General features: G+C 40.4%; 2 protein-coding genes across 9 annotated transcripts in view; one reads left to right on the forward strand and one right to left on the reverse strand.

The window, feature by feature from the left end:
• The first annotated feature begins 300 nt into the window (after nucleotides 1–300).
• On the forward strand, nucleotides 301–4,503 carry ckba (creatine kinase, brain a). The gene is made up of 8 exons (XM_080042408.1): nucleotides 301–436; nucleotides 911–1,112; nucleotides 2,169–2,323; nucleotides 2,687–2,819; nucleotides 3,297–3,468; nucleotides 3,559–3,682; nucleotides 3,799–3,988; nucleotides 4,111–4,503. Exons 2-8 carry the CDS (start codon nucleotides 920–922, stop codon nucleotides 4,287–4,289), a joined length of 1,146 nt encoding a protein of 381 aa, XP_079898534.1. The 5' UTR covers nucleotides 301–436; nucleotides 911–919; the 3' UTR covers nucleotides 4,290–4,503.
• A 918-nt stretch (nucleotides 4,504–5,421) lies between these two features.
• mark3a (MAP/microtubule affinity-regulating kinase 3a) overlaps nucleotides 5,422–12,922 on the reverse strand; it is a 54,702-nt gene continuing 47,201 nt past the window's right edge. For 5 of the 8 annotated variants that reach the window (XM_080042495.1, XM_080042492.1, XM_080042493.1 and 2 more), the window contains 2 exons: nucleotides 7,763–7,807; nucleotides 5,422–6,314 (listed from right to left, as the gene is read on the reverse strand). In XM_080042495.1, the coding sequence (XP_079898621.1) occupies nucleotides 5,966–6,314; nucleotides 7,763–7,807 (394 nt within the window). In that variant the 3' untranslated portion in view covers nucleotides 5,422–5,965. Of the gene's footprint in view, nucleotides 6,315–7,762; nucleotides 7,808–10,222; nucleotides 10,309–12,922 lie in introns of all 8 variants that reach the window. The other 3 variants (XM_080042497.1, XM_080042494.1, XM_080042496.1) reach the window with 2 other exon arrangements.

Consider the following 12,922-nt stretch of genomic DNA (forward strand, 5'->3'; position numbering starts at 1 on the left):
TTACATCTTAAAAATATTGTTCAATTTTTACATCCAAAGCATCATTGTGTAATTCATACATTGATATGGGGTCCCTTGAACGCAACTTCAGTTCAATCTAATTTAACAGCCGTTTTAAGTTAAACGGTTGGATTCGACCATGTAATTTAAGTTTATTGTCAAATTACGAATTATTGCACACACAAATATGGATTAATAGTGCAATCTGAACGAGCTTCACACAGCAGAAAAGTCATCGCGTCCAATTGAATGAATGGACTACAAATACCGACCAATGGGAGGAGAGATGGTCCAGTATAAAATCACCATCTCGGGCTGTCAGCCTGTTCGGAGAGCTTCTTGGACGCTGCTGGTGGTTTGTGAGCTCCTCGGATAGTCGGCTGTGAAAATAGGAATTTTTGTTTCAACAACTAATAGTAATAGTAATCCACAACAGGTAGGAACATGGTTTTATTTCGATCGGAATTCCGCCACATAGACAATATCTCGTTTTTAACGTTTAACGAACAAACGAAGACAGCTGGGCGTCAGAGACGGATTATCTTCTCGGCCCTATGAATATGTCCGCTTTTCAGTACAAAGGAATTCATGTTATCTGTCCGAGTATGAGATGTGACGTTACAGTAGTTTAAGAAATTCAAATTTGATGCGATGCAAACCTTTAAAAAAAAAAAAAAATCCAAATTCGAAATTCGAAATTAATTTGCTGCAGATTTCTGCACCTGCGTTAACGCATTCAGGACACTGTTCACTGCGGGACATTTCATTGTCTGTCTTCGGTTGTTTATGTCACGTCCATAGTAATCTCGATATGAGCTGTAGACTTCAAGCCGCCTGTCAGCGCTGTGTATTGGGTTCATTTCGCTGCTTTTTCACCGTCTCTCCCTTCCATCCATCCACCGCCCATCAGGGATCAACCATGCCTTTCGGTAACACGCACAACGCGATGAAGATGAAATACGGCTCGGACCAGGAGTATCCGGACCTGACCAAACACAACAACCACATGTCCAAGCGCCTGACCGCCTCTCTGTACGAGAAGCTGAGGAGCAAACAGACCCCCAGCGGATTTACCCTGGATGATGTCATCCAGACCGGGGTTGATAACCCAGGTAAAAACCCAAAGAGGCTTTTGTTCAGTGACGCCATCTGTGCAGACAGATCGACCGCGTCTAATGGCCGCGGCGTACATTTTCCTACAGGGAACTACACTAAGAGCTTTTTGCACTGTGACCTTGCCGAAGGGATAAAGCAGCATCGAGACATATGGACAGAAACGGCCATCCTTCTAATGGGCCTCGATTATCACAGCAATATAGCACAGCGTTATAGCAAATGGTTAAGATTAGCGTCAGTGTTACATAATGTATGCAGAGAAGCAGCAGTCCATAATCCACTGCTGCTTTCACTGGTTTCATGATAGAATGAGGTTAAGATGACCTTGGCTCATGTTTAAGGCGAGATGCTGCAGGTGAATAGGGTACATAATTAAATTAAACTGACATATCATCATGAAACTTTGCCAGTTGATTATTTAGGCAACATTTAAATAAATTTGGGTGTTTTATAACCACAATCCATCATTATCCTGCTACATTCAGAATAGTGCTAAGAATGATTATCGAACGTTTAGTTGAAGCAGGTGTTTTACAAATGGAGATTTTTGGTTCAGAGTATTGAAAACACCTAAATATGCATTTTGGACTTTTTAAAAATTTATTTACTAGTATGGAAGCAAAATGGCCAAAATCTCAATGCACCAGTGGTTCTAAAACAACAGTGCTTTTAACTGCAGTGTCTCGCCATCCAGTATTCAGGGTAACCGGGTCAGTGAAGTGTAGCAAGAGAGCCTCCCTCACCCTGTAGACTGTGTTTGTGTTTAGCTCTGAGAGTCTGGCCAAGCTGACCATGAAGAGGCTGAAGCCTGAGGAAGAGTACCCAGATCTCAGTCAGCACAACAACCACATGTCTAAGGTCTTAACCCTGGACATTTACAAGGAGCTGAGGCAGCGGGCTACACCCAACGGAGTCACCATAGATGTTGTCATTCAGACAGGGGTTGATAATCCTGGTACAGTAGCACAATGAGTTAGTGAGGAAGGATGTTGTGTGTGTGTGTTTGGTCCTTTCCATTGTCTCTCCTGTTGACCCATTGACTGTGTCCACAGGTCATCCCTTCATCATGACCGTGGGCTGCGTGGCCGGAGACGAGGAGACGTACGAGGTGTTCAAGGAGCTGCTGGACCCCATCATCGAGGACAGACATGGAGGATACAAGCCCTCAGACAAGCACAAGACCGACCTCAACCCAGCCAACCTCAAGGTACAAGGCCCTCTCCCCTGGCAGCTGGCATGGCTGGCTGGAACATGGGTCTAGATTTCAGGAAGGATGCAGGAGATATTACCCAATATTTAGAAGTACATTTGTCCCCAGCAAAAAAAATCTTCACCTTGCCGACCTCCCACGATTGCAGTGAACTCAAATTTTATAATAAATTAGGAATAAAGAAAAGGCAAACATTGGTGCATAATATTTCACCAGAATGGAGGAAAATAAGTGTTTGCCGATCAAAATTTGACCTCCAGTTTATAATCTACCCCCCCCCCCCCCCCCCCCATGTTGAAGGGAAATGCACGCCCACACAGACTGTAACAATAGAACTAACGTGTGTGTGTTTCTCTTCAGGGCGGTGATGACCTGGACCCCGACTACGTCCTGAGCTCCCGCGTGCGCACAGGCCGCAGCGTGCGCGGCTTCTGCCTGCCTCCTCACTGCAGCCGAGGAGAGAGGCGCGCCGTGGAGCAGCTCTCTGTAGAAGGTAAAGCTGAGTCACTGGCAGCCATCTTTACACGGGCCTTTACATGCAGGAGGAGACATGATGCTGAGGGAGACAGTTCTGTGGAGAAAAAAAGTCAGAATGATGCTGGGCTCATTATGTGGTAGTGGACGCCCTCTAGTGGTAGAAGGAGGAATAACAACAGATTGTAATGGAGTAGAAAGAATTTTCACGATAGAAATTGTATAAGCCTAAAACATATCTCACATAAATAAAAACTGAGCACAATAGTCTGTAGTAAAGTGCATAACAAACAATGGAACAGAGGCAAGGAAATTTATATTTAGTAATAAAACAATAAATTCATAACTATTTTAATTGTCTGCGAGCAGATTAAATGAAAGGCCTGAAAAGCATTAATAAAGATGAAGGAACTTGACTATTGCTGGCTGTATTTCAGTTTAGGATCTTGTGTGTTTTTCCATGTGAAGTTAAACTTGTGTGTGTGTGTCCCTGTAGCTCTGGCCTCTCTGTCCGGAGACCTGAAGGGGAAATACTACGCTCTGAAGAACATGACAGACGCAGAGCAGCAGCAGCTCATCGACGACCACTTCCTGTTTGACAAGCCCGTCTCTCCTCTGCTGCTGGCTTCAGGCATGGGCCGCGACTGGCCCGATGCAAGGGGCATCTGGTGAGACACTTAGCACACAATGTGGGGGGTTTTAAAATGAGTTTAGATTGAATTTAGACTCAAACTGAAGTGTTTCATGTCCGTCTAAAGGCACAACGACAACAAGACCTTCCTGGTGTGGGTCAACGAGGAGGATCACCTGCGCGTCATCTCCATGCAGAAGGGCGGCAACATGAAGGAAGTGTTCAACCGCTTCTGCACCGGACTCACCACGGTCAGTAGAACACATCAGGTCTATTGGTTATGAGCCAGACTGGGGTTTCTGTTAACTTTCTACTGACTGGTATGAGGCATTCAAGGACCTAATGATTGTGGTTGTTGTGTTTTTAGGTGGAGACCCTGTTCAAGGACCGAGGACACGCATTCATGTGGAACGAGCACCTGGGCTACGTCCTGACCTGCCCCTCTAACCTGGGAACCGGCCTGCGCGCTGGAGTGCACGTCAAGCTGCCCAACATGAGCAAGAACGCCAAGTTTGAGGAGGTTCTCAAGAGGATGAGGCTCCAGAAGCGTGGAACCGGTTCGTACAACCTCCATATTAATCTTCTACCTATGACATTTTAGCCTTTTCTCCTAAAATGTCGACTATTACTCTCGACTACAATGACGCCATATTTATTGATTGTATTATTTGTGTCTCAGGTGGCGTGGACACAGCCGCAGAGGGCGGAGTGTTTGACATCTCCAACGCAGACAGACTGGGCTTCTCTGAGGTGGAGCTGGTGCAGATGGTGGTGGATGGAGTGAAGCTGCTGGTGGACATGGAGAAGAGGCTGGAGAAGGGCCAGTCCATCGACGACATCATGCCCGCACAGAAGTAAACTCATCCCGACAACAAGCCAACCAACCAGTCCTTTAACTTTACCCTCTACCCCCTCGTTCCCCTGTCCCCCCCCCCCCCCCCCTCCCCAATGTCTGAATGAATGTCTGACTCCTGAACACTCTGTATTAGTCCGGATTGTTTGTGTATTTAAAACTGAAACGGTTCCTGAACAGTGAGGCTGGATATGAAATAAAATCCTGGCTCAACTTTGATCTGCAACTGCTTGTGTTCATTCACTGATTCTCATCACTTACGTTTCATTTGGTCCTGACTTTGTATTTCCTAAAAGTCAATGACGCTTAATGGCTAGTGAGTTCTGGTTTCTTGATAAAGCTACACATGCAGCCATGCTACTGAAGTTTAAACCATCTCAAGGTTTCACTGGTGTAGATGTTTTAAAGTCTTATCCAAAAATCTACATTTAGAATTACAAGAGGGAAAGGAACAAACATTCCCTCCCTGAATGCACCACCTGTTGGTACAGGTGTCGGGTAAGAGCAGATCCATGTGGACAGATTATATTAAGACTAATCAGATTTATACTTCAGGGACAAGATACTGCAATTGCATCATGGGAAATGTAGGCTCCAGTATTTGCTAGTCTGAGTTGCCCAACTTTCTTGGATGTGTGATGCAATCATAAGCATCTAAACTAGTGAGCCGGTTTGTTACACATTTAACTTCCTGTCCAGCTGTAGTGAGGAAATGCATTGGACAAATTCAGACAATCTTTAGTCAACTGATTTGAGTCATGCATATTTAAATATTCAGGTTGAACAGGTTTTCTACCAAATTTAACCTTGATAGATCGCCTACCACTAACTCAATTTGATCATGTGGCAGTTTAAATAAATGTTTCCAGAACAATACTACCGGTATATCCATTTTTGGGAAAGAATACTTTCTTATTGGTATCAATGTAAAGAATGATAGTTAAAAGATTTCCAAATAATTACTAAAACATGTAATGATAGTGTATGTCTATAATTTACAAGCCCACAAGTATCAACCCTTTTCTTTGGTACATTGAACAAACACCTCAAATATCCCGCAATGAAGCTCCACACAAAACTTTAATACATTTTCTTCTCTGTGTCCAGATATACAAATGATCAGCGTGAGACGTGACGTTTCAAGTTGACAGACACTTTAATTGAGACATGAGCGACGCCCCTTTTTAACCATGTGGGCATTTACACGGACTCCCCATCATCTCCAATCCTTTAAACGAAATACAAAAAGAAAAACAAAATGGAGTACTGCAGTGAAGCTGTCTTTGAAAGAAAAAGATACATTATTTACACTGAAAACGAGAAAGAAAAAAGCTACGCATTTTTATTCATTTTTTTGAGGAGAAAAAAAAAAAGAGAAATAAATAAGACTAGAAATGTTTTTTTTTTGTCCACATTCACAGCATGACAAATCATATTCAACTCGTTAATGTCGACCCCGTGTGGCCAGAGAATAGACTGAGATATTAGTAGGTAATTCAGTGATTATTGCCAAAAGCCTTAATCTATACATTATAATATTCAATACATACTCTTGTATTTTTTGTTTTTAAAAAAAGGAGACATTTGGAAACTGCTACTTGGATGATTGTACAGCTTAAATACTTCTTCTAGAATATAATATATGTATATTTTTTAAACCCCCTTATTTTTTTATTTTTTTTCATAGCTTTAACTCGTTGGCAACTTTGGAAGCAATGTTTTTGAATGCGATTGATGATCCGGATATCCGTTTGAATCTGACGCCGTTGAGTGACAGGCGCGGGAGCTTGCAAACCTCCATCTCCCATTGGACCAAATTTTCGGCACGTCCGTCGCCGTGGACACATAGAAGCAGGAAACTCTCTTGTTGTTCGTAGTCGCAGTTGTTTGCGTCGAGGACTTTGCGGATCTCGCGCATGATGTCGCAGGCCTCCATGGAGCTGGTGGTCCTCATACTCCAGGTGAATCGCAGGGAGCGGGGTTTACTGCTGTCTTTGTTTTCCCCTTTCTGATCCCCAGGTACATGGCGACTGTGGGGGAAGAAACATATACACACATAGACAAGTTTTAGCATAGCAAGATTTGGTTCACCATTTATTTTTTAAAGGTACAGTCAGTGATTCTGGAGAATGCTTGTTGTCAAAATAACTTTGTGAAAATCTGTGTATATCTCCTCACGATCCACTACCGTGATATTTAGGGTAATATGTGTGTGATGAAAAAAATATCCAGTGTTAATGCACAGCCTAGGCTCTGTAAACGGACATGTTGCTAGCTACGTTGGGCCCCCTTTGTTTACATACCGGTTTACAGAGTATAGACTGCGTGTTAACACCAGACTATTTTTTCAGTGCACACACAGTATGGACAGGTAGCGGATCGTGGGGAACTAAATCACTGATTTTGACGACAAGCATTTTCCGCTGACTTCACCTTTTATTCTTCACTAAATATCAGGTCAGAAGTAAAGGGAATTGTTCGACTTTGTTTTTCTTATTCACTTTCTTGCTGAGAGTTAGATGGCTACAGTGGTGGACAAAGTATTCAGATAATTTACTTAAGGTGTTAATACCACACTCTGAAAATAAAAGTCTTGCATTCAAAACCAAAATTAGGTAAAAGTATGAGAGTATTTTCAAATTAAAAGCCCTGATGTTGCAGTGAAATGTTTTCCTCTACTATCTGATGATTGTGGATTAATCTTCTCGCTGCATCAATGTGTTAATGTTGCATTTTAACTGGACCATTTTACAACAGCAAGAAAGTGAATTTCATGAACTATTCCGTTAAATGATATTTAGCGTGTCCGATTTTTTTAGTTTTTAAGTCGAGCTCCCAGTTTAAGCCTCGTCGCGAATCGACATTACATCCAGGTCACAGAATTAAACATTAATTTAACAAAAAACTATTTTGATATGATCAGATAAAACAAATTCAAATGTGACTTAATGTAAATACAGGATGTTACGGAAGAAAAATAAAGTCTAGGGATCTGGAAAACACATTTAACTGTCCTTTCGATTTAACTACCATCCTTTTTGGTAATAGATTTCCTTGGAAAGCTCTGTGACTGTGAATGTAACGTGTAAACTGGGGCTTGACACATCCATGCTGTAATAAAGGCAGATGTTTCAGATAGTTTATGAGGAGCAATTATTAGAATTTTTTTAGGTCGTCAATAACAAACATAACACCATGCTAACACATGAGTGAAGTGCCATGCAAACGTACAAATAAAAACTCAAAAACAAGGCAAAACACGCATAGCAACAAAAACACTTTAAATCAGCATTCAAACATTCAAAGCAGAGTGGGTTTATCCTGTGTAAAATGAAGGGAGGGTCTTGGGAGGGGGTCGGGGGGGCTTAGAGCACGTTGAGACTGCAGACAAACTGAAGCTACGTTTAAATATATACGTAAATAAATTGATAAGATACATTAATAAATAAGGGGTTGGGGGTGTTTGGGTAAACCTCACCTTGAGCCCTCAAGTCTCCCGTTTCTCTCAAACTCGGTTGAGACTCTGAGAAGACGCGAAGACGAAACGACCAGACGGGGGGGGGGGGGGGGGGGGGGAAAGAACAAACAAAAAAAGATGTGGATTGTGCACGACATGAAAAAATACTTTACGTATCAAAATCAAAATCCAATGAATTAAAAAAAATTAAAAATACAAAAATATAAGAAAAAGTGACGGAGTGAGAGAGAGGAGAAAGCAGCGACAAGGACTGTGAAACCACCACCGAAAAAAAAAAAATTAAAAAAATTAAAAAGAACAACATATATAAGAAAGATTTTCCTTCCAAAATACTTGAAGGAAAATAACAAAGACAGTGATGGAATGTTCGGACCGTGAACCCCAAAAAACTTAAACCAACAACAGGTTTGGAGCAAGACAAAGTAAACAAGTAAACAGCCTGTTTAACAGACAGCAGGACGGAGATGCATCAGGTGGACTGTGTAAAAAACAACAACAACATTCGCCGGGTGGGAGTCAGGTTGGACAAGCTTCAGAATAAACAAGGAGGGAGGTGATCTAAATGATTTACAATCTAAAAATCTGAACTGCGAAAAGCTCCAAAAATAAAAAAATGTATTCCTTTTTTTAAATATCTAAAATATAATTTTACATATTGTTTAAAACAAATTCATAGGAAATATCCCTTTAATTTGTCCACTGTGGGGAAATAAATTAAGTGTGATTTATGGCAGTATGTTTAAATACGTTTTTTTTCTTCAGGTTTTTAATTTGCTCAATTAGACAAAAAAAAACTTTCTCCTAAAATACTTAATCATGATGTATATTAACCTTTATTGCAATATAAAGTTTTAATCCATATTAGCCAGAAAATATATTTTTAAAAACAGAAACACCAGCATTTTTGCAGGCATTACTGTCCATCTTCTGTCTCGTTGAGTAGAGTATAGTAGATAGGAAAGCTGAAGTGATTCAGAGCCTGAATCACTACCAAACAAAGGGCAAAAATAAACTATTTGCTCTCGATAGGACGCTAAGGGTCGGGGCTCCCAGCATGCACTGCAGCCTCAGAACAGAACAACAGGACGGGGTGGAGACAGGAAGTGACTCATCGACAGTCAAAGAGACTCGACAACAAGAGGGTCTGCCGTGACATCACACAAGACCGAGGGAGTGAGAGGGAGATAGTGTCACATAACTGACACTCAAAACCTTTAGTTAAAGCCCCTGTAAACCCAAATCCACTATATACTTCTAACTATGTACTTTGGGGAGTTAGTTAGTTGCATGATAGTAAAGCATCTGAAAAGAGTTATAGGCATATTTATCAATCCAAATTAAAGATATTGTCATTTAAGTGCGATAGACTTTACAGAAATTCGGTTTTAGATGAGGCTATGGGCTATGCTCTTGTTCTTATGACGCATTAAGTATTTTGAACCAATCACAGCAGTTCTCTGACCAAACATTCTATAAAAACAATGCCTGTTCCAAGTCGGCCACGCCCACACAGTCCTGTCAAACTGTGTATACAGTAAAAATATATATTTTTTTTAATAATATTTATGAACGTTTATTTTGAAATTAGATTTTTCTAAAAGCTTTTTTAGACACCAAACTTTGATACAATATTGGGTGTATAATATATTTTGACTACCGGTATTTTAAATCAGGTTTCCAGAGGCTTTAAGTTTTTGAGAAGAGGAGATTTGAGGGATGGAAACATTCCCTTACTCTAGATCTTCATCTTCCTACAACTCTCTATATCTTCTGCTGCTGAATCTGAAAGAAAAAACGGGGAATCGGAAAATAATAAAGATTTTCTCTCAATGGAAACATGACAAAGAAAGTGTTAGAAAGAGGGAGAGAGAGAGAGGGGAAAGCTATAGAGACTTTACCCAAAATATAAAATAATACACAGATACTATTGGACAACACTAAGATTAAATAGAGTAATTACTAACTATTAGTGTTGGGGAATTGTATTTAAAATGCCCAACAAGTCAGTGTGCCTTTTGGTCATCCGATTTAGTTTCTTATACAATTTTTTTTAAATAGAAACTAAAAAATAAACTGTTATTTGATTTTTGATTTAAAATACAAAAATGTAAATACAAGGTGTATAAAAAAATTGAATAATTCACACTGGTGTGAAATGGCTTTTAAGCTGCTGATTGAATTGATTTTACTGATTTTTTATAGTAAAGAGTTTATTTATACTGTAAAAGTTACAAGAAATGTCATGCACCCAACTAAAAAATAAATAAAAATAAAAATGTAAATTGAATTGCAAAAACGAAAGAGTGTAAGAAAGAGTTGAGAGGAGAGGGAAAGAATATTAAAAATGTCTGACATGGGTGGCAGTAGAAAGCATATGTATGTATGAATTGATGAATGAAAGAGGCAGTAAGGCAGTAAGGACAGGCGTTATGATGAGACTGTAGAGGGCAGAAGACTTACTAAGGGTCTTTGCTCCCTGGGTGGGAGGAGGGATCATGGCTGGCCCTGATTTGGCCGTCTGGCGTTTGGCCGGGTCAATAGTGACCCTGCAGGAAGCAGCAAGAGGTCAAAGGTTAAATAAAGCTCACAGGAAGGTTAGGGGGGAGGGAGACAGAGAAGTTATGAGGAAAGGAGGGATGGATGGAGTTTATTTTACTAGATTTTTTATCAAGGGCGTGGTCTTTTCGATTTTTTGGAGAAAAAAAAATTCCACTCAAACTCTGCCCTTGCATTCAAATGACACCTGCTTGCGCTCAGATTAAACTTTGATTTTCAAACTGTATTCTTGTGTTTGAATATGTTGTTGCTCGCACAGATTTTTTTTTTTTTGGGCTAAAACTTTTGCTTTAATTGAAGGCGGTCGTCCACTCGATGGTAGAGGCTGGTGGTTCGATCCCCCGCTTCCCCGCCACATGTGGTCCCGAAGCAGCTCCGATTGTGAGGAGAAGAATTGAAGCTGGAGCCAGGAAATCTATGCGAGCTACACTATATCATTGAGTACGAGCGTATACAGTTTGAGCAGAAGTAAATGTGAAAGCAAGCGGGAGCAATTTGAAGGCGAGGGCAGAGTGTGACATGAAATCAATGAATCATGTTCTCAAAGGGAAAGACCGGAGGCTCTTGAAGAAGAATAGAAAAAAAAAAACTCAAAAAGGACGTTGGTGATTGAACTTGGGAACATACTGAAGAGGAGGAAAATGACAAGAAAAACTCGCTGGTAAAGTGTCAAGACGTTTTTCTTTTTAAATTTCAGAACTGTACAGAGAGTCAAAACCGACAAAATGTGTTTTAAGTAAAGTTGTCAGAGGAGTCAAGTAAAAAGAAAAATTTATACTTTTAAATTAACCTAAAATAAGTTGAAAAAGAAGATTTAATGCTTAATTTTATTGTAAACAAACTAACCAACCAACCAACCAACCAACCAACCATATCATTGGGTTTTTGAGAAACTGATGGACATTTTCCATAGAAGAAAATAAGATAAATAAATAATCTAAATATTAGGTAGTTGCAGCCCTGGTCCTGAGGTCATAGAAAATCAATTGAATTGATGTTGAATAAAATAATAAAATGGGTTTACCCTTTTGTAAAAACTGCTGAAAGTTAAAGTAAAAAGTCCAAATCAATTCTAATTATCTAACATTATATATCTATGTTTTATCAGTTTTATCTTTGACTCGTCTGAAAACCCTTTCACTACATTTGGTCTCCGTAGCGATGAGGACAAACATTAAAAAACAGAAATAAAGTGAAAAGTGATAAACGTGAGATGGAGATGAAAGATGACATCATAGTTCACAGCAGATCCATCCATCGGCCACAAGAGGGCGCCACAAAAAAACCCACATCAGAAATGTGTAGACAATTTGTGTTTTCAACCGTAGATTTACCTCGACTTTAAAAATACATTTAGAGTTTATCCATAGAGATTGTGTTAATATAAATAATTATATTGGTTTAAGATTATTTGGAAAAGTTATGATATTTTATGCTTTTTTATTGTCATTTATGAATCATGTTATGTTACACTGGAGGACTTTGAAAACCCCATTAAAAAAAAAAATTGATGAGCTGATCTAATATCATGTTTATAAACAAAACCACTTCTGATAAGGGGAAATTCTTCTTCAAACAATTCACCAAATCCCAGACACATTGTTAAGGAACACCAACTGGTCCCCCAACAAAAAATAAACAAAAACAAGACAGAAGCTGCACTAAGGACCAAAGAACTGACCAACAGGCCTTCCAGAAACTATTTACTTTTAGCTTAAATTCCTTTCAAACAATGCAAAGCCTTATGGAGACACATACACCGCCTGCAATGAATCAACCAAACACCACAGCCTTTCTGAGCTCCTGTGCCAGTGTCTGGGGAGGGGGGGGGCGACACCAGTTTATAAATGCTGCCATACTGAGAAATACAGAGAGAGTTTTGTGGAGCTGATATGCTCCATAAAACTTTGTGTCAACTTGTTTGGCGATGACTTGAACAAGCCGACATCGGTTATATTTAAAAGTTACGCACTATAGCTTTAAAAATAAAACAACTTCAAATGCTCCGTCTAAAGGCCAGGACACACCAGCCCGATAATCGCCGTCGTCAAAAAAAAAGACGAATCTGTTTGGTGTGTGCCGTGACGTCGGCCGACGTAGAGGTCGTCGGGCTTGTTTTGAGAATGTCGGCCGCCGATTGAACATGTTCAATCGGCGGCCGACCGTCTTTCATTTGGAGCAATTTGATTGGTGGAGGGCTAGCGAATCAGTGAAGCCCGGAAGTGAGGCGGGTAGCACAAACAGCTAACAACAGCTAGCCATCGTTTTAATGTGTTTGTTCGTTTCGTTTTGCGAGTACTCACATGCATCAACCCTTGTTGACTGCTCGACACCATGCTCGACACTCTCTGCTAAAAATTGTGCTCTTATGGTCCATAAATATAAATACGTATTTCTATCTATGTTTATGCTCTAGAGAGCTGTCCCATCATTTCCGGCTTTCGTATTTTTTCGGGCCACAATACAGATTAGCGCCGCCTGCTGTTGTGGAGACATTACAAGCGCGGGACGTACGGAAAATAAGCAGTCGTCTCGGTGTGTTTTTGGGCCGCGACGGAAAGACTGGAGCTTCCTGAAACGGCGACTCCAGTTTTTGGGTAGTCG

This window comes from Ammodytes marinus (assembly GCF_949987685.1).
Source record: "Ammodytes marinus genome assembly, chromosome: 15".
Classification (NCBI taxonomy): Eukaryota; Metazoa; Chordata; class Actinopteri; order Uranoscopiformes; family Ammodytidae; genus Ammodytes; species Ammodytes marinus.

Excerpts from the sequence above, each read along its gene's own strand:
- ckba (XM_080042408.1), top strand. The coding sequence starts at position 920 with ATGCCTTTCGGTAACACGCACAACGCGATGAAGATGAAATACGGCTCG. Across the intron at positions 3,469-3,558 it reads CCCGATGCAAGGGGCATCTG|GCACAACGACAACAAGACCT; the intron begins GTGAGACACTTA and ends GTCCGTCTAAAG. Across the intron at positions 3,683-3,798 it reads TCTGCACCGGACTCACCACG|GTGGAGACCCTGTTCAAGGA; the intron begins GTCAGTAGAACA and ends TTGTGTTTTTAG.